The 23,444-nt window shown below is 29.2% G+C and overlaps 1 protein-coding gene across 4 annotated transcripts in view; it reads right to left on the bottom strand.

The window, feature by feature from the left end:
* Nucleotides 1-23,444, bottom strand: part of sptbn1 (spectrin, beta, non-erythrocytic 1) — a 113,923-nt gene that overhangs the window by 26,761 nt on the left and 63,718 nt on the right. For 3 of the 4 annotated variants that reach the window (XM_067387680.1, XM_067387681.1, XM_067387682.1), the window contains 11 exons: nt 16,255-16,406; nt 9,770-9,943; nt 7,509-7,600; nt 7,351-7,431; nt 7,152-7,267; nt 6,960-7,072; nt 5,229-5,416; nt 5,030-5,147; nt 4,776-4,934; nt 1,967-2,269; nt 715-868 (listed from right to left, as the gene is read on the bottom strand). In XM_067387680.1, coding sequence (XP_067243781.1) covers nt 715-868; nt 1,967-2,269; nt 4,776-4,934; nt 5,030-5,147; nt 5,229-5,416; nt 6,960-7,072; nt 7,152-7,267; nt 7,351-7,431; nt 7,509-7,600; nt 9,770-9,943; nt 16,255-16,406 — 1,650 coding nt within the window. Of the gene's footprint in view, nt 1-714; nt 869-1,966; nt 2,270-4,775; nt 4,935-5,029; nt 5,148-5,228; nt 5,417-6,940; nt 7,073-7,151; nt 7,268-7,350; nt 7,432-7,508; nt 7,601-9,769; nt 9,944-16,254; nt 16,407-23,444 lie in introns of those variants that run through there. The other variant, XM_067387683.1, reaches the window with a different exon arrangement.

Genomic DNA, 23,444 nt, shown 5'->3' with positions numbered 1-23,444 from the left:
TACTATCATATATATATATATATATATATATATATATATATATATATATATATATATATATATATATATATATATATATATAGTTACTTTGTAATATGTGTAATAGTTAATAGTTACTTTGTAATAAAGTGGACCATCGAAATAAAGTGAGATTTGAATGTGGCTCAAACGAGGATTTATCTCCATTTAGAGCACAGCCAGGGAAATTCACATTCACTATAAAATGTCCATGTCTTTTCCATGACTTCTAAAATTTATTACATATCCCTGATTTTTCCTGGCCTGGAAATCAGTTGTTAAATTGCTGTTATTTCCAAGTTTTCAATGACCGTGGGAACCTTGCAAAATCCAATCTGGACCAGCTCTGCATGTTTCCTCTGAAGAAAAAAATCTGAATCTGAACCCGCTGGTCTTTAACCAGGAATCACTAACGAGAGGCGAGAAGATGTCCTCATAAATGCACAAAATCATACTATGATAAATGAGCTCACTGTACTGGACCTGGACTTATTTTATTCTGAAAGAATAGGATTTTATTGGTAAAGCATAAATGTGAACGCATAGAAATGGTTTCTATGAATATTATGCATTATTTACTGTAAATAACTTCACAAAAAAGTGTTCCTGATGCACTAAAGACACTAAACCAAATTACTTTGATTGTAGACTAGAAAAACTAGTATTTAAAAGGGGGCAGCAGAGCGCTCTTCTTACCCTCCTCATCCACGGCAAACTTCTGTGCGTTGGCGTTGACGGCTTTGACGCGGTCGGCCTGTATGCCGATGTCGGCCTCCACCAGAGCGTGTTTCTGAAGCAGATCTTCCACCCCAAGCAAGTGCTTCCCATAATCCTGAGACAGCAGCAGCATCTGCGGAGGACAGCAGACAATCATCAGGACATCATTTCATCATTTAGGTTATTAAAAGGTAACAAGGTATGAGATTTTTAAACTAAACTTAATCTCAGGCATAATAAAAACTTGCTATAGACAGCAGTATTGTATTTGCAATAATAATCATCATCATTTTGAATTTGAATATAGCTGCGGGCAGCAATTATCAGGGTTCGAGCGCATGCACATGCGTAAAAAGGTATTATGTTTTAATTAGCAAGCCTGTAACCATCGCGATCATAGATGGAAAAGACCATTTACAACCAATACAGGCAATTTACCATAGGAAATATGTAGCTTTTTAACAGTTATCGAGGTTGAGCCAAAAAACTAGGACTAGTTCGCCCAAGTTTTTGAAATAATCTCCAATATTTAACAAACGATTCGATGGACAGCGGCGGTCCTAGAGGCAAAGTTGCTCATAATGAGGAGTTCAACCATGTCGTATGAATGTCGTGGGCGTGTGCGAAAAATCGTGTGATACACAATCCTTTAAGCACATGAAAAACGCAAATTTCTCCAACAGGTCCAGCGAGTTTCTTGTCTGATAGCTGCTCAAATTTCATTGGCTGATGGCGGCCATGTTTTTTGAGATGCGTCAATGTCCACAGAGACATTCATGGTGCCTTGGACAAAGACACTGCATGCCAATTTTCAAGCCAATCGGATTAACGGTGAAGTAGTTATAGCCATTTTCATGTTTTTTTTCCTGTTATAGCGCCACCAATTGGCCAGTCGCCACATCCTTTTTCATACAACCACAGAATGAGCTTTTGCATAGGTGTACCAAATTTGGTGAAAATATCTCACTCCGTTCACGAGTTACAGCCATTTTTGTAAAAGTGGCTCCGCCCACTTCGAAAGTTCGAAAGAGACCGTGAATCGAAATTTCAAATTTTTTATAATAATTATTGACAATCAGACTCCAGAGGATCTTGCTGCTCTGGTTTGTTTCCGATCAGGCCAAAAACCTAGGACTAGTTTGCAAAAGTACAAAATACTCCAAAAGTTTGCGAACGACGAGCGAAAGATTCCAGCGATTTAAGACACTTGAGCCGCTTCTCTTCCTCTCACCTTCATTTCATCCATCCAGTCCATGATGTAGAGCATCTCCTGGAAGACGCGCTGCAGGCCGAGGTTCATCTCCAGCCGCTGCCGGCGAGCTTTGAGCAGCTCCAGCAGATACTCCCACAGGCGCAGCACGTTGTCTTTACGAGCCGCGATTCGCTTGATGTCGTGGTAGTTCTCGGCCTCCAGTTCTTTGGCCACGGCGACCACCGCCAGCACGCGCTCCTCGTACGCCGCGATATCCGTCTCGATGGCTTCGTGTTTTTTGGTAGCTGCCTCAACCGCCTGGAGGTCGAATCCGAAATTGTCCTGCAGAAAAGAAACAGGAATGATGAGAAAAAACATGCTAGTTTTCATTGTGATTCATTTTTGTCTGTGTGTTTTCAATGAATTAATCTAAGATTATACATCTGGGAATTTGAGAGATGCCAAATGTTTGAGAGTTTGGCTATGATCTTCTTTTTAGCACAAAAACATGTTATTATTAAAAATGGGATTTTTTTCTCTTTGTCTTATAAGAGTGTTTTGGGGTTATTTTGTTGTTGTTGTATTTAATGTTGTGTATTTGTATGCATGATTAAAAAAAGCAAATAATTATAATAAAAATTAAAAATTTTATGTATACACACCCAGTTTTACCAGTTTTAACTAAATGTTTCTACAAACTATCTTTCAAGTACAATTATTATTTTGTTCATGTATGTTTAGAGGAAGCAAAGATTTTTTGTGGCAAAATTATGAAAAATGCTAATTTAATAACTTTATTTTCATAAAAACTAATATAAATAGTAATAGCATAAATATGTAATAACATAATAATTCATATTAAATATTAAAATATAAATAAACTTTCTATTTTAAATATATTATAATTAAATATCTTTCATAACATTGTTCAGAAATATAGTACAATTATTGTTTGGTTCATGTATGATTTAAAAGAAGCAGAGATTGCTCATTTAGAGCCGTTGTTTTCATAAAAAATAATAAAAATTATAATAATACAAATTTATAATTAGAACATAATAATTCATAATAAATAATACAATATAAATAAACTGTTTTTCATATATGTATAAATATATATTAGCTTTATATTAGCTTTTAAAGCCTTTGTTTTCATAAAAATAGTATAAATAATAGTATAAATGTACAATATAAGTAAGAACATATAATAATTCATAAAAGATATTAAAATTTTAAATATATTATAATTAAAAATCTTAATATCATAACAGAAATATAGAACAATTTTATATATATATATATATATATATATATATATATATATATATATATATATATATATATATATATATATATATATATATAACACACACAACATTATGAAAATTTGCTTTAAAAGCCTTTGTTTAATTTATAATTAGAACATAATTCATAATATTATAATATCAATAAACTGTTTTTCATATATATATATATATATATATATATATATATATATATATATATATATATATATATATATATATATATATATATTAGCTAGCCTTTTTTCATAAAAAATTGTGTAAATAATAATAATATAAATATAATATAAATGTACAATATATGTAAGAACATATAATAATTCATAATAAATATTAATTTTAAATATATTAGAATTAAATATCTTAATATCATAACAGAAATATAGAAATATAGTACAATTTATATATATATACACACAACATGTTTTTAAAGCCTGTTTTCATAAAAAATAATATAAATAATAATAATAATAATACAAATTTATAATTAGAACATAATATTATAATATAAATAAACTGTTTTTCATATATGTATATATATATATATATATATATATATATATATATTAGCTTTATATTAGCTTTTAAAGCCTTTTTTCATAAAAAAAATTGTAAATAATAATAATATAAATGTACAATATATGTAAGAACATATAATAATTCAAAATAAATATAAATTTTAAATATATTAGAATTAAATATCTTAATATCATAACATAGAAATATAGTACAATTTATATATAAATACACACACAACATGTTTTTAAAGCCTGTTTTCATAAAAATAAAATAAATAATAATACAAATTTATAATTAGAACATAATTCATAATAAATAATATAATATAAATAAACTGTTTTTATATATATTAGCTTTATATTATATATATTATATTAGCTTTTAAAGCCTTTGTTTTCATAAAACATTGTATAAAAAATAATAATATAAATGTACAATATAAGTAGGAACATATAATAATTCATAATATTAAAAAATTTAATATATTATAATTAAATTTCTTAATATCATATCAGAAATATAGAAATATAATAAAATTGTGTATATATATATATATATATATATATATATATATATATATATATATATATATATATATATATATATACACACACACGTTATGAAAATTTGCTTTTAAAGCCTTTGTTTTCATTAAAAGTAATATAAATAATAATAATAATAATATAAATGTACAATATAATAACATAATACATGTTAAATATAAATAGTGTTTTTTTAAATATATTATAATTAAATATCTTAATATAAGATATTATATATATATATATTTATACATATAGTACAATTTTGAATGCACTATTTTATATTTATACTTTGACATTATTGTGTGTGTAATAATAAAATATATTATTTATTAAAATATAAAATAGTACACAAGCGCCTATATTGTGTGTCATTCAAGTCTTTCACCACCAGGGGGCAAAACATCATTTCAAATCAAGGCTGAAGTAACATTACGCAGCACATGTGTGTTTGTTTATCCAGCAAACGCTGTCAGATTGAACCTGGGAAACGAGGCGCTGGTTCTCGCTCAGCCAGGTCTCCCTCATGGCAGCCTTGCGGTCGAAGCGTCTGGCGAGCTGCTCCAGCTTCTCCTGTCGGATCAGCTCGGTCCTCAACGCCAGCTCGCGCTCGTGCTCAGCCTTCTCCAGACGCTCCCACGCCTGCGACAACATCACATCAACACAGGGAGTCAGAGTCTGATCTGAGCAGGAGCAAAACTGATGCTTTTAACATGCAAAAAATAGGGAATTTTCACCTTGTTGATGTCTGAGATGAGTTTGCCCTCTCGGGGCATGTACACCTTCTGGTTATTGGCCCTCATCTTGCTCTGGATAGTAAACAGAAGCACCTCCAGGTTGCCCTTCTCAGTGAATCTGAGGAGAGACGAGTTGAAAATGAAATTCAGTTCATTCTAGTCCTGACATTTCTGCTGTATGTCTGTGGTGGACACTCACTTGGGCGGTTTCTCCACTGTCCGGTAGGTGTTGAAGGCCTGAAGCTGCTGCTGGACTCCAACTAGTGAGTTTGCAAACTTGCGGTTGTTGAGGATGATGATGGTTTGCTCAATCCACTCCAGCAGATCGGACGCCAGAGATTCATATTTCTCGATCATCTTCTCAGTCTCGATGGCGTTGTCAAGCACCTAGAAAACACATTTTAATGTCAATTCGCTTTGCACTTCCGGAAGGAAATAAAGTCGCCATGCGCCGTCGTTAAAGTTGAGTTGAGGTTTCAGACTTTGATTATGTAAATGAAACGCCACATCAGATATTGGTTAAAAATATGCAACAGAAACTAAACCTATCACAGAAAAATTGTAATTAAGTATGTAAATATTTAGATTACTGTTACATTTAAATTAGGTATTTATTTATTATATTATATTTATTATATTTAAATTATTATATATTTAAATTATTTCAATTTTAAATTGTTTATTTAAAATTGTTTTTTATTTTAATTTAATATCAATATTTAATAGGAGTAGAAAAAATTAAAATATTTAATATTAATAGGAATGTTTAAAATACGTATTTTTTTTATTGGTATATTTAAATATTTAATGGTTACATCTTAAAAAGTAATTTTAATAGGAATCTTTAAAGAATCGTATATTTCTTACAAAACTGATAAATAAAAAATAAAATTTTTTAAAATAAAATGTTTAAACTATTACTTATTAATAAGTCAATAAACAGGTAGGATAGAAGACCAATTGCAATTAAATATGTAAATATATTAAGATTATGTCATTGCTATTGGTGACATTTCAAACAGGATATTATTATTTTTTTTTAAATAAAACTATTTTTTAATAGGAATATTTAATTATTAACATCTGAAAAAGGAATGTATTTATTTATTTTATTTTTGGAATTTTGAAAAGTATATATTTATTTGTTTAATCTTTGAATAGTTTCATATTTCTTACAAAACTGATGAATAAATTAATTAAAATGATTTTAAAATTATTACTTATTAATAAGTCAATAAACATGTAGGATTGCAATTAAATATGTAAATATATTAAGATGATGTCATTGCTATTGGTGACATTTCAAATATGATTTTATTTATTTTAATTATTTATTTAAAAATATATATATATATATATATTTTAATAGGAATATTTAAATATTTAACAGTTACATCTGAAAAAGGAATGTATTTATTTAATTAATTAATTATTTTATTTTATTATAATCTCAGATTTCTTACAAAACTGATAAATAAATTTATTTAAAAAAATAATAAGTCAATAAACAGGTGGATAGAAGACCAATTGCAATTAAATATGTAAATATATTAAGATTATGTCATTGCTATTTTACTTATTTAAATTATTTATTAAATTTTTTTAAAACTATTTTACTTTTAATAGGAATATTTAAATATTTAACAGTTACAGTTTTATTAAGTATTATATATTTCTTACAAAACTAATATATAACATTTAATAGCACATTAGGAATTTATTTATTTACTTTTATTTAATATCATCTATTAATTATTGTATTATTTAAAACATTTAATTTTTATTTTAATAAGAATATCTTATATTTCTTACCAATCTAATCAACGAATAAATAAATAAATAAATAGCATACATAACACTCAAATCATCAAATCTTCTTCACAGAAAACGGAGAACCTTCTAGAAGTTTACGTGTTTTGAAGACTCAGACCTTTCCGATACGTTTGCCCTCCACCTTCAAGGCCTTCATCTTGGAGAAATAATGGTAGTACGTGACGACATAAGTGATGACGGACTTCTCATCGGGATGGTCTACGCTGATATCTGCAAAAAAGACGTCACATGGTGTGATTGTGTGTTTGACGGCGAGGTGTAGAAGCTGCGAGACCAGGATGGACTTTACCTTCTGGGTCCAGAAGTTTGGTGAGACCCAGGTGCTGCTCGGCCAGGTTGAAGGCGTTCTGCAGGTTGTAGTGAGCATTGGACTTCTTCAGTTTGTCGAAATCAATCAGGTCTGGCCTGGAAAGATCAAAAGCATTGAGATTTCAGGATATTATGTTTGCAAAGCAGAGCTTTTGATGCAAGTGAACTGAAGTTGGTACCTGTGTTTGTGAATGAGGGCATTGAACGCCATTCCATCACGCCAGCTGGTGGTGAAGTTGTGGATGTTGACGTTCGGATAGCTGTGAAACACAAACGAGAGCGGTCAGACATCAGGAACACGAATACGCTGAAGTCTTTGATCTGGACATTGACCCACCCTGCGGTCTTCATCTGGCACCACAGCAGCAGGGCGTCCTTGGCTGAGCGCTTCTCTTTATTGTCTTCTGTCTCCACGCTGATGTCTTGGATCTGTTACACAAAAGATAACAACAAAATGATGCTTTGTGCATTTATTTAGTTATAATGTGATGAAAATGAACAGGACAAGGGTTTCAAAACTCGGGTCTGGGGAAAAGATTAAAATTATTTAAAAAAATAAACATATTTAAAAAATAATACATCTAACAGTAGAGTACGATAGTGAGTAGAAAAAAGGGTTATAATGTAACATAATAGAAATTAAATATTTTCTAAAAATTTTGTTAATATATTTTAAAAATTATAAATATATATAAAGTTTAAATAAATGAATAATATAAATATAAACAAATAATACATCTTAAAATAAAACAGTACAGTACTATAGTGAGGGGGAAAAGTGAATGTAAAATATTAGAAATTAAATAATAAATGAATAAATCATTTCAATAAATAATAAAAATTGGTTTAAGTATATAAATAAATAATAAATCTAAGAGTATTATAGTGAGTAGGACAAAAGTGTTCAAATGTAAAGTAATAAAAACAAAATATTTTTCCATATAAACAATTTAAATAATGGTTTAAGTAAATAAATAAGTATATAAATATAAATAAATAAGTACAGTACTATAACAAGTGGGGGAAAAGTATTAAAATTATTACTGTCAAATTGATTAATCATGAATAATCGCATTTAACAAAAATTTGTTAATATATATGTATGTGTGTGTGTGTGTAAATAATATAAAGTAAATATTTTCTATATAAATAAACAAATAAATATTTAAAATAAAAGATTCCAATAAATATAAAAAAATTGTTTAAGTAAATAAATAAATATAAACAAATAATACATCTTATTAAAATAAAACAGTACAGTACTATAGTGAGGGGAAAAAGTGAATGTAAAATATTAGAAATTATTAAATTTATTATATTAAAAATAATAAACAAATAAATCATTTCAATAAATAATAAAAAAATTGGTTTAAGTAAATAAATAAATATAAATAAATAATACATCTAAGAGTACTATAGTGAGTAGGACAAAAGTGTTCAAATGTAAAGTAATAAAAACGAAGTATTATTCTATATAATAAAGATTACAATAAACAAATTTTAAGTAAATAAATAAGTATATAAATATAAATTAATAATAAATATGAGTACAGTGTTATAACAAGTGGGGGAAAAGTGTTAAAATTAGTACTGTCAAATCGATTAATCACGAATAATCGCATTTAACAGAAGTTTGTAAATATATATAATATGTGTGTGTGTGTGTGTGTGTGTTTTAATAACATACGTACACATATATTTACAAAATTTTAAGTGCGATTAATCACGATTAATCGATTTGACAGTACTAGTTAAAATGTAAATAATAGAAAGTTAATATTTTCTATATAAATAAACAAATAAATATTTAACATAATTTTTTTTATTATTTATTGGAATCTTTTAAGTAAATAAATAAATAATGCATCTTAATAAAATAAAACAGTACAGCACTAAAGTGAGGGGGAAAAGTGAATGTAAAATATTAGAAATTAAAAAATAAATACATCATTTCAATAAATAATAAAAATTGGTTTAAGTAACTAAATAAATAAATAAATATAAATAAATAATAAATCTAAGAGTATTATAGTGAGTAGGACAAAAGTGTTCGAATGTAAAGTAATAAAAACTAAATATTTTTCTATATAATAAAGATTACAATAAACAATTTAAAAAATGGTTTAAGTAAATAAATAAGTATATAAATATAAATAAATAATATATATGAGTACAGTGCTATAACAAGTGGGAAAAAAGTGTTAAAATTAGTACTGTCAGATCGATTAATCACGAATAATCACACTTAACGAACATTTGTAAATATATTATATTTATGTGTGTGTGTATATATATATATATATATATATATATATATATATATATATATGTTTGTATATATGTTTACAAAATTTTAAGTGCGATTAATCACGATTAATCTATTTGACAGTACTAATTAGAAATGTAAATATTACAAAGTAAATATTTCCTATATAAATAAACATAAATATTTAAAATAAAAGATTCCAATAAATAATAAAAAATTAAGTAAATAAATAAATAACACATCTAAGAGTACAGTATTATATCAAGTATGGGGAAAATGTCATAAAATAACAGAACAAATAATATTTTACACATTTATAATATTCTGTGTACCTGGAAGCGGAGGATGATGGTCCAGATGAGTCCGAGCGTGAGTCGGTGGTTGCCGTCGACGATGTCATGTGACCCCATGTTCTCCAGGTGCACCCGCTGCTCCTTGAGGAACTGCAGGGCTTTGTCCACGTTCTCCAGGCAGTGGATACGCATGCGGCCCTTCGTCGGCTTGGGCTGCGGAGGGATCAGATCATGAGTTACAGTCAGTGTTCATTTAAGAGTCACATGTAAACACAGCAGGAGGGCGGGAAAGGGTTAACAGGGATCTCCACTGCAGAATCGGGTAACCTGACCCGCAGCGTGAGTTAATGATGCAGTGGCTTTTGTTCCCGTCGCTCCTGCAGACAGGTTCATCGGCTATTTTTCTTTCTGACACTTTCGGGAGGGAAAAAAGGTCTCGCAGGAAAAGCTACGTGTCAGAGATATATGAAACGGCTCAAGAGGGATTGGGAATGTCCTATTTTTTACATTAAGGCCAAGTAAAGAGGACCATAGTGTCCACAATTCTTCATAACTCTCCAAAATAACTTTTATGCAGGAAATGCATGAGGTCTACAGCTTCCTTTTATATTTTTAGCTCGTGCATAAATGAGTAACAGGGTTGTAAAGCAGATAAGGTTTATGAGGAGACTTTGAACTGAGGTGCGGCTGTCTCGAGGAAACGGCTGTATGATTTAATGGATGAGGCTGAGAGCAGGGGTCGGGCGGCCCGTGTCCCTGGAGGATCGGCTATCCCATCATCCTTAGAGAGAGACGGCTCAATCGCCAGATGATCCTCCGGGACGCGGTTAAGGTGAAGCGACAGCATTTCACTAACGAGCTGCAGGAGCAGCGGGGCGGAACGAGGCGGGATGGATGTCCACCCTCCCTTTGAGAGGTGCAGGTGGTACGATCCTTTCAGAGCGGGTCAGAGGACCTCCTGCAGAGGCTGAAACACACACACACACACACACACACACACACACACACACACACAGAGAGACTGCGGTGCAAGGCATGACATCAGCAGTTTTCTATTGGACGACAGCGTCTGACAGCTGCTCTGCCTTTCGAAGCGATTCCTGTGAAAGCAGGACTGACTGTGAGCCAATCACACGACACCATCACAGATGAGAGACTGATACACTGAAAACTACAATTACAACTTCTGTTCACTGACGACAAAATCAACAATGTCTATCTATCTATCTATCTATCTATCTATCTATCTATCTATCTATCTATCTATCTATCTATCTATCTATCTATCTATCTATCTATCTATCTATCGTTCTATCGTTCTATCTATCGTTCTATCTATCTATCTATCGTTCTATCTATCGTTCTATCTATCTATCTATCTATCTATCTATCTATCTATCTCTATATATCTATCGTTCTATCTATCTATCTATCTATTGTTCTATCGTTCTATCGTTCTTTCTATCTATTTATCTATCTATCTATCTATATATCTATCGTTCTATCGTTCTATCTATCGTTCTTTCTATCTATCTATCTATCTATCTATCTATCTATCTATCTATCTATCTATCTATCTATCTATCTATCTATCGTTCTATCTATCTATCTATATCTATATCTATATATCTATCGTTCTATCGTTCTATCTATCGTTCTATCTATCTATCTATTGTTCTATCGTTCTATCGTTCTTTCTATCTATCTATCTATCTATCTATTGTTCTATCTATCTATCTATCGTTCTATCTATCTATCTATCTATCGTTCTATCGTTCTATCGTTCTATCTATCTATCTATCTATCTATCTATCTATCTATCTATCGATCAAACTAACTCTAGCAAGACCCTATCAACCACCCCGAGTACCCTAGCAACCGCATAGCAACACCATAGCGACCACCCGAGTATCCTAGCAACCGCATAGCAACACCATAGCGACCACCCCGAGTACCCTAGCAACCACATAGCAACACCATAGCGACCACCCTGAGTACCTTAGCAACTGCATAGCAACACCCTAGTGATCACCCCGAGTACCTTAGCAACCACATAGCAACACCCTAGCAACTGCATAGCAACACCATAGCAACCACCCAGAATACCTTAGCAACCATCCCGAGTACCCTAGCAACCGCATAGCAACACCCTAGCAACCACCCCAAGTACCATAGCAACCACTCAGAGTACCCTAACAACCAAATAGCAACACCTTAGCAACCACACAGAGCACCCTAGTACTCTATCAAAATTACTAAACTGAAACTGAAACTTTCAAACTGAAAACTTTTAAAACTATCTATCTATCTATCTATCTATCTATCTATCTATCTATCTATCTATCTATCTAAATCTATCTATCTATCAAACTAAATCTAGCAACACCCTATCAACCACCCCGAGTACCCTAGCAACCACATAGCAACACCATAGCGACCACCCTGAGTACCTTAGCAACCGCATAGCAACACCCTAGTGACCACCCCGAGTACCTTAGCAACCACATAGCAACACCCTAGCAACTGCATAGCAACACCCTAGCAACCACCAAGAATACCTTAGCAACCATCCCGAGTACCCTAGCAACCGCATAGCAACACCCTAGCAACCACCCCAAGTACCCTAGCAACCACTCAGAGTACCCTAGCAACCGCATAGCAACACCTTAGCAACCACACAGAGCACCCTAGTACTCTATCAAAATTACTAAACTAATACTGAAACTTTCAAACTGAAAACTTTTAAAACTGCTTCAAACTTTCTGGACCGGCTTTTTCAAGCCAACTTAAAGTTTGCCTCGAAAAACTTTTTTTATCTAGTTAAACAATATATTTTTATAAGTCACCTTTTTGCATATTTGTGTACAATGCCTGCATCATGAAATTGTATTATATTACATATTTAATATATTTATTTTTATTATATATATATATATATATATATATATATATATATATATATATATATATATATATATATATATATAAAATTCAATATTTTTATTTTTTATTTTATTCTATTTTTATGATATATTAGTTTATTTTAATTGTATATACATATACATTTTTTCTAGAGACACATTTTGTCATTTTTTGAAGTCATCTTCATTTATATCGCTCTTTTCATAATACATATTGTTTCAAAGCAGCTTCACACTGACAACAGAAAAAATGATTATCGAGCTAAAGTTGGTTTTTGATTGCATCACTTTCGTTGTAAAAATGGTTAATTATTACTTTAGGAGCCGCTTAAATGACACCTTTCCCACTGAAACCCGAATACCTTTAATGCATTCTTGCTGTTCATTTACATGTTTAGTCTACAGATTTGCTTAATCCTTTTTTAAAAAGTGATATTTGCCAACCTTATCCACCTTATTTTTCCAGTAATGTGTCTGGGATCCAGATCATTCGTTTCCAGTTATTTATAGCAGTACAAAAAAGCTGCTTCACACTGCAAACTGCATTATTATTTTAATGTATTGTCTTAATTATAAACACGCTGGTTTGGAGTGCAAACAGGTTTACTGCACTTTGATGTTCTTCTCGTTATTTCCCTAATAAAAGTCTCGCACATTCCCAGAAAACACCTTACTTCCGCGTTGAAAAATAAGGTGGATATTGATGTAGGCAATTCATAACCTAGACAAAATATACACTTACTTTACTTAAAGAACACATGCTTTATTTAAAACGTTTGTGACTCTTTTATTCATCATCAAGAACACGTTTGTGATGAATTAGTGTTTTGTTTGGATGAACCCGCATACAAGTCTCGACAAAAACAAGCGTTCAAACACATGGACCGCGGCCCGCTGGTGTCATATTTACAGACTCTGAGATGACGGATGGGCAGGGAGAGTTTGATTAAGCAGATAAAGGGGAAGTACTGACACACCTGAAGGAAATTTATGACAATGTTTCTTCAATAAACAGTTGATACAGTTACACCTGAAATGAAACGAAGCACAAACACAGTCAGCGCTGGTATCGATGGCTCAGAAATCCAGCACGGGGTGCATTCTGGGTAGAGGTTTCTTGCTTAATTTGCTTGTGTAAACCAATCTTGACAGGGTCTGAAACTCAAGCCACACTTTGACCGCTCGCCAACGACAGCGATGAGTTTCACCGCCTTCAACCACAGACCTTGGTTTCAGGAAAAGACAGAGGAAGTGTGTGATAGATCACAAAAATGTCTAATTTTAGGATGTGACTCGTGGCCTTGGTGAGTAACACAGAGGAAGGTGTTTCCGTCGTTATTTGATCAAGAACCTTGGGAGATAGTGAAAGTGTGTGTGAACAAATGCTGCGGTTACATGTGATTCACACACACACACACACGTAAGTCCTGAATCAATTAGTCTTGATGTTCCTAAAGTAATTTCCATGTTGGTACACTCTTCTTAGGAAGTGTTTTTGCAGCGATACCATCCATGCTTGATTTCCCAAAAATCCTTTTAGTGAGAAATGATCTTAGTTTAAAGAAAATGTTATTATTCTAAATAACTTTATTCCACTTTTAGGCCCGATGAAATGTTTTATTTTTTTCCAAATTCAGTTTTTTTTTCCGGATAAATTTTTCTGGATTCTGTTTTTTCCCGTTTTAATTTTTTGGGACTTCATTTTAATGGCTAAATTTAATTGTAGCAATCAAAAGGCGTGTCTAATTAATTGAAATCATAAAAATTATATTATTTAACAACAATTTATTAAAGGTTTAACAAAAATTTAATTTTTTAGGGCCCTATGAAATATTTATTCTTCTCAAATTCCATTTTATTTTATTTTTTTTTACCAAATTCTGTTTTCTGGACTTAATTGTTTACATAAATAATCAAAAAGCTAAATATAATCAATGTCTAATTAATTGAATTCACAAAAACAACAATATATATATATATATATATATATATATATATATATATATATATATATATATATATATATATATATATATATATATATATAAATCATTTCTATGAAATGTTTTGTTTTTCACAAATTCTGTGTTAAAATTTAAAAAAAAATTGTGATTAGTCCTTGATTAAAATTTAATTATAATTTATTATTATTATTAGTGTTAGTATTATTATTACATTGAGTTGTAGCTGAATTCTACTGTACAACAGTAATAAATTTAAATAAATATTTTTTTTAATAAATTTAATACAAAATGACTTAATATAAAATATTATTTAAATAAAATATATTTTAAAATAAATAATACAATCATCAATTTATTTTTATTAATTTTAATACAAGTTTTTTTTATAAAAAATATTTAAACAATACTTTAAATAAAATATAGTGTTAAATAAGTAAAATAATTAGTAAGTAAATAAATAAATAATTTAATTAATTTTAATACACAAATATTTAATATAAAATATATATAAAATATTATTTAAATAAAATATCTTTTAAAATAAATAATACAATTATCAATTTATTTTTATTAATTTTAATACAAGGTTTTTATAAAAATATTTAAACAATACTTTAAATAAAATATAGTGTTAAATAAGTAAAATAATTAGTAAGTAAATAAATAAATAATTTTAATTTTAATACACAAATATTTAATATAAAAATATATATAAAATATTATTTAAATAAAATATCTTTTAAAATAAATAATGATACAATTATCTCAATTTATTTTTATTAATTGTAATACAAGTTTTAATAAAAAAATATTTAAACAATACTTTAAATAAAATATAGTGTTAAATAAGTAAAATAATTAGTAAGTAAATAAATAAATAATTTAATTAAAAATTATTTAATATAACAATACATATAAAATATATATTAAAATAAATGAAAATAATAATAATGCAATTATCTCAAATTTCATTTCTTTTGTAGCTAATCTTTTGTTCTTTTAACCACAATGCATTTTAACCGCATGTGGCGAATTAGTAAAAGACACGCAGAACGAGACGCTGAACACAACAACCTCCAGGACAGAAACACAACCTCGCTAGTCAAATGTTTGGTGTATTCAGCGCCTTATCAGTTCTGACCCTGTTAAGATGGCTTAACAGAGCGCTTCAAACAAAAAGGTCGTGACCTGCTGACACAGACGCTAGAGTTTAACTGAGGAGGAGACGTCTGGCACTCGGGAATGAAGTCATGGGAACGTACAGCTGGTAATTTATAGTCGAAGAACATGTCCAGGTCAGTTCTCATAACTAGAGAACGATTTACTCCAGAGCTGTGTGTAATTCTCTTAAAGCTGTCTGTTTTCTCAAAAGTCTGAGTCCCTGGACAGGAAAGAACCGTTTCAGGCAATTAGATGACGCAGATGGTTAATCGCCTGAGTGAAAGCAAAACCACTGGGGTCGTCATCCAAACACGACTCGAAAATAGTGATTTGAAAGGAGGAATTTGACTCATGGACAAAGAATGACAGCATAATAACACGTCTTCAAGCGGCCGAGGCGGCCACCCACAGTCAAACGAGAGTATTATCATTTATGCTCATTTAGAGGCCCCGCCCCACTGATGACATCATCACTCACCAGTCTCTCTCCGGACAACACCTCCAGCAGCTTGATGAGCATCCGTCCGTCTCGCAGGTCCATGTACAGATCCGTGATCCGACACGACACGCGTGCCAGGTGTGAGTTCACCCATTTGGTGAAGGTCTTCTTCTGCACGGCCTCTCGCTCATCTGCAGGAGGACAACAGAGACAGCGCTGAATCTGACATGTGACCGCTGGAACTCAGAATAACTAGTTTTACCACGGTTAAGTGCTGTTATTAAGCACCTCTTAAACATCTTCTTAATTACACTGGAGTGGACCTGCTGGAGCGGATTGCTTTAATAAAACTGCAGCAAAAGCCATATTATAAAATACGACAATGTTCAAAAGTTTATTAATAATGATAATAAAACAATTATCTAACATTTATTTTTTAATTATTTAACATAAAATATTAAATTAAGAATTTAAATAAATAAATAATATACATTTTATTTTAATAATTTTAATACAAAATGACTTAAAATAACATTATTTAAATAAAATATGTTTTAAAATAAATTATACAATTATATTTAACAAAATATTACATTAAGAATTTAAAAAAATATATTTTTAAATAAATAAATAATATACATTTTATTTTAATAATTTTAATACAAAATGACTTAAAATAACATATTATTTAAATAAAATATATTTTAAAATATATAATAATACAATTATCTCAATTTATTTTTATTTATTGTAATACAACAATACTTTAAATAAAATATAGTGTTAAATAAGTAAAATAATTAGTAAGTAAATAAATAAATTAATTTTAATACACAAATATTTAATATAAAAATATATATATAAAATATTATTTAAATAAAATATATTTTAAAATAAATAATAATAAAAATAATAAATATTTTATTTAAAGTATTTAAACAATACTTTAAATAAGATATTGTTATATAAGTTAAATAATTAGTAAGCAAATACATAAATAATTTAATTTAAAATTATTTAATATAAAAATATATATTAAAAGAAATAAATGAAAATAATAATAATGCAATTATCTCTGAATTGTAATACAATTTGTAATACAAAATATAATTTAAGCTAATTTAAATTAATAAGTAAAAAAATAATTCTTATTTTTATTTTAATTAATTTTAATACACAATGATTTAATATGAAAATATTATTTAATAAAATATATCTTAAAATAATAATAATTTATTAATTTTAATACACTTTTTATTAAAATATATTATTTAAACAATACTTTAAATAAAATATGTTGTTAAATAAGTAAATACATTTCACATGTTTCCATAAACAATATTTTATAATTTTATATAATATACTTGATTAGCTGTGCGCTATTTATGGTTAAACGAGCAAGGTAATAATCCTATGAATTACCATTTTCCATATTATTTATCATCTACAGACACCAGATTCTGCAGCTGAACTGTGTTTTATATGTGCTATATTTAGACAGGAATGAACTAGATCTTCTAGGAAGAAACGAGGCCGTTGTAATGGTCCACAAACATTGCAACATTTCCCACCCCCAAAAAACATTCCCAAATACTAATGACTGTTTCTGGATGAAGAATCAAATGATTTTAAATAGTCACAATCAACCATGTCGCAACCCAAAACCCTGATGTTCGCCCTGCCAAATGTTCAACCACTTTCTTGCTCCTTTTGGCCTTTTCCACCATGATCCCATAATTCATGTGCCAGCAGACAATTTCCCCACCAATCAAACGCAGTGAACAATGTAAAGCAGACAAAGGGGCGGCCGTGTGTTTGTTTATGCGGGTCTACGGTGCTCCGCCCACGGGTGAGCGGTTCAAATGCACACATTTATTTATAATCCTCCCAATTTTCCTGTTATTGCATTCCTCGTCCTCACACAGACGTAAGACTCTGATTCAATTGTTTTCCCGCCTCAGCGGCGAGACGAGAGCGTTTTTCCTGGTTGACCCCTATGCCTTAAAGACAACAGACTGACCGCACCTTCCCTCCTAACCATCCACAGCGAGGGTCCGTCTGAGACCGGGATCACTGGACAAGAACGGGGGGAGAGAGAATGGAGGGAGAGGTCGTCCTGTGACAGCCCGACCCGAAACACAACAGAATCAACAAACAGAGGAAGAGGAACATCTGCCAGTGAAGCAGGACAGAGGACAAACGCATCCACAGCTGGGACGATATCAAGACACGGGGAACGTGTTCCACCCTCCAGAATAAATGAAAACAAAATGAATAAAATAAAATAAAACATGAAATAAAATAATAAATAAAAAATTTATAAAATATAATATGAAATAAGACATGAAATAAAATAAAAAATAAAATAAATAATAATAAATAAAAATAAATTATAACACAAAATAAAACAACATAAATAAATAAAAATGAATTATGACATGAAATAAAATAATAAATAAAAAATTAATAAAATAAAACATAAAATAAGACATGAAATAAAATAAAAATTAAATAAAATAAATTATAAATTATAACACGGAATAAAACAAAATAAATAAATAAAAATAAATTATGACATGTAATAAAACGTGAAATAAAATAAAAAATAAAAAATAAATAAAATATATTATGAAATAAGACAATAAAAATAAAAATAAATAAAAATAAATTATAACATGAAATAAAACAACATAAATAAACAAATAAAAATGAACCATGACATGAAATAAAAAATAAATTAAATAAAAAAGCTAAATAATAAAATAAAACAATAAAAATAAATTATGACATGAAATAAAACATGAAATAAAAAATTTAATTAAAATTAAACTAAATAATAAAATAAATCAATAAAAATAAATTATGACATGAAATAAAATATGAAATAAAATAATAAAAAATTAATAAAATAAAACATGAAATAAGACATGAAATAAAATAAATAAATAAAATAAAAATGAAATAAATAAATAACATGAAATAAAAATTTTTATTAAAAATAAAATAAATATTTACAAATAAATTATGACATGAAATAAAATATTAAATAAAATAATAAAATGAAATAAAATAAAATAATTTTAAAAATAAGGTTTTGTTTTTGACTAATTCTGATTTTCAATATGGTAATTTTTATTGGGGTGAATGCGCTTAATTGTTATGATAATAATGTCAAATAATTAAATATATATATATATATATATATATATATATATATATATATATATATATATATATATATATATATGAAAACTTCAGATGCAAAAGCCTCTAAGTGGCATCTGAAATTTCTTCTAATTTAGCATTTTTATCAAGTTTGTATGTAAAAAAATGGCAATTAATAGGTCATTTTCATTGGCATTAAAGTGAAATTACTGAACATATCATACAAGCTTGGTCAAAATGCTCATTTTAGAAGAAATTTCAGATGCCACTTAGAGGCTTTTGCATCTGAAGTCTTCATATATATATATATATATATATATATATATATATATATATATACATACATATATAGACACACACACACACACACACACACACACATATATATATTCTTTTTTCATTATTTTCCATTATTATCATAACAATTAAACACATTCACCCCAGTAAAAATTATATATATATATATATATATATATATATATATATATATAAAATTTCTTTCATTTTGAGGTGCCCAGACTAACGTTCTTGACAGGTTTCGTGAGAATCATCATCTTCTGTCTGAAGCTCAAGCAGAGATGTGTATGTGTGTGTGCTGTATAGACTTCTGCTTCAAACAATGAGAAACACACTCGAACAGCATGTGCAGAACCGATGATGGATTTCCTCCAAAGGCGACTGAACGGCTATGAAAGCAAATTATACATGGAATCAGAACGTGGAGACCTCATCTCTCATGTCAAGCTTCATACACACTCTTACACATTATAAACACACACAGAAAATGCTGACCAGACGTCTGACGGATTTCTTCTGCTCTTCTGCCACACGGACCACATGTTTAAACGCATCACACACAAACACAATAAACATCTGACATGAGACCTAATATCTCGGTTGTATCTCCTTGAAAGTCATTATATGCACTTTATTGAAGTTTCTCCACAATCATTTGCATCTGTTTTTATCTCTCCAATGTTAGGAGAAACATCTGAGACAAAGATATTTCAGTGAAATATAACTGAGAGATTCATTAAATCTGTGAAAGATCAAACTCTGAGCCACACGCTCTTCCTCTGGGTTCATGCAAACTCACATTTATAAACTCAGTCCAAACCACAACATTTCAGAATGCATGTTTTTCCTGGATGAGGAAAAAACTACATATTTCAACAGAGTCAGCAGGAAAAACAGATAACTTTTTGTTCCTTCTTCCGCTTGAACATCTGATTTCACGATCTGAGAGTTTTAAGATGTTCAGCAAAGAGTCTGTTTATTGTCAGTGAAATAACTGAGATTAAAAAAGAATTATACTTTTTATTGCAAATAAAATGAAATATTTTGTATAATGAAAATGCTTTTTTTTAAAATTACTTTTTATGTCCGTTCCCTATTTACTCAGTGCTGTCTAAGAGAAACAATTGATATAACACTATACATTTTATTGCAAATAAAAAAATAAAAAAATATTTTATATAATGAAAATGCATTTTAATTCAATAATAAAAATTAATTACTTTTTTAAAAATATTTTTATTTCTGCTCTCTTTTTACTCAGTGCTGTCTATTAGAAACAATGGAGATAATAACAATAACTTATTTTTATTCAAAATAAAATAAAATTTTATAATGAAATTAAAATAAATGTAATAAATTCATTTTTTGAAATACATTTATTTTTAAATTTTAAATTTAATATATTTTTTATTGCAAATAAAATAAATACTTATGTACAATGAAAATGCATTTTAATTAAATAAATTAATTAATTAAATAAATAAAAAATAATTAATTAAGTTTTTCAATAATTTAAAATAATTTTTTTATGTGTGTTCTCTGTTTACTCAGTGCTGTCTAGGAGAAACAATTGATATATTAAAAATAACTAATAACTAAAAATAAAAAATAATTTTATAATGTAATTAAAATTAAATTAATAAATACATTTTATTAAAAATAAATTACATTTATTCAATTTTAAATTTAGTATACTTTTTATTGCAAATAAAATAAAATATTTTGTATAATTAAATAAATTAAAATGAATTACTTTTTAAATAATTATTTTAAAATTACTTTATGTCTGTTCTCTGTTTACTCCATGCTGTCTAGAAACAATTGAGATAGTAAAAATAACTATTCTTTTTACTCAAAATAAAATAAAATGTTATAATGACATTGAAATAAATGTAATAAATTAATGTTATTAAATATAATCTTATTTTTTTTTAAATTGAATATACTTTTTTGCAAATAAAATAAAATATTTTGTCAAACAAAAATGCATTTTGATTAAATAAATTCAGCTTGAGCGTCTGATCTGAAGATTTGAGCATCACAAGATCTTCAGCAAAGATGTCGTCAAATCAAGAAACTGAAAAGATCTTCACTTTTCTCTCAATCGACCTGGTTGCGACCTGTTTCTCCCTCCTCCGTTGGGTCTGACGTGCCGCTCAACTATGGCTGCATTGTGAGCCGATAACATCGCAGCCAATGCCACCAAACGCTACATATTAGCCGGGCCTGCGGATACTCCCAGAGGACTGTGGGTAGGGCAAACAATGACGGCAGTGTTCCTCCCCTCGGCCCCGGCAGAAACCGCGGGGAAGGCTGCAGGAATGCGGCGGCATCTGGACTTAACGTTGGGTAAACACGTCCCGCGGCCCCTCGCGCTACAATCCCGCCTAAATCTGTTTGGATGTATGAATGGACGTGTTATAAATTCATCAAACGCAGCTCATCGAGTGTTTATGACCTCTTAAATACCTGCTGGATTCAATATGAATGGCTTTATAATACCTAGAAGGAAAATGTATACAAGTATTCTTGAGGGAAAATTTTGATTTTTTACATTGCAACATTATTTTCATGATATTTTGAGCTAATTCTCAAAGGCGATTCCTATGCTTGATCTCAAGATCTTCAGGAAAGTGTCAAAGTGTGAAAACTTTTTTGGCAAAATAAAATAAATAAATAATAAATAAAATAAAATAAAATAAGAAATAAAATGCATTAAAATAAAATAAAATACATTAAAAAAATAATAAAACAAAATAAAATAATAAAATAAAAATAATAAATAAAAATAAAATAATAAATAATAAATAAGTAAAAATAAAATCATAAATTTAAATTAAATTAAATTTAAAAAATAAAAAATTATAAATAATAAAATATATAAATAAAAATAAAATAATAAATAAAATAAAACAATAATCAAAATCAAATTTTAAAACAATTATAAAAATAAAAATAAAAATAGGAAATAAAAAAAATTATAATAATTTTAACTGGCAGCTTCAATATAATAGCTATATAATACTTTGCTGTTAACACTTACAGGGAGAAAAATGGAAAATGGGATTTAATATATGCAATGGCAAAGTCAAGTGAATGACAACCTACATCTGCCTTTGAGCGTCTCTAAGCCTGTTCAGATAAATCAATACTGGAGTCTGGATTGCTGATAAGGTCAAGAGGTCAAATTAGTCACTATCATTGTGACGGTATATGCTAAAGCTTATGCATAAAAGGTTCTTACTAGTATATTTCAAAAAGGAGAACATTGGAAAAATGAATTCTCCATTGCATCAACGTGCATGCTAGAATATAACCACCACATTCATGCTAACTATTCAATGAATGCTATTACATACAACATAAGTCACTGAGATGTAGGCTGAAATCTGCTGAAGATGATGCTCAGGTGACAAACTGAGATTTTTACACTTTCTGTATTAAATGTGAGAGGTGTTTACTCACTACTGCACTTGACTAGGGCATTCTGGGTGGTTGTGAGGTCAAAAAGTCTTGGGTCACATTGCTTAGAATAGTAAAATAGTAATGCTTGAGATAGTAAACAGAGCAAAAAAAAAACAACAAAAAAAATCAGCTCAGGCCTGAAGGAACGAGGCGACTGATATGGGTTGTGAGAGTTCAGGGATTGTTGATTTATTGGCGTTTCCTGTATCCTCAAAATCTTTGTTTGCTGACCTCAAAACAAACCACACCCTGTCCTGCAACATACAGATAGTATTGTCTGGATTTTCAGGGGAAACAATAAG

This window comes from Chanodichthys erythropterus, chromosome 6 (assembly GCF_024489055.1).
Source record: "Chanodichthys erythropterus isolate Z2021 chromosome 6, ASM2448905v1, whole genome shotgun sequence".
NCBI classification, from domain to species: domain Eukaryota; kingdom Metazoa; phylum Chordata; class Actinopteri; order Cypriniformes; family Xenocyprididae; genus Chanodichthys; species Chanodichthys erythropterus.
The sequence above is the reverse complement of the archived record's forward strand: the minus strand, read 5'-3'. Positions and strand labels throughout refer to the sequence as shown.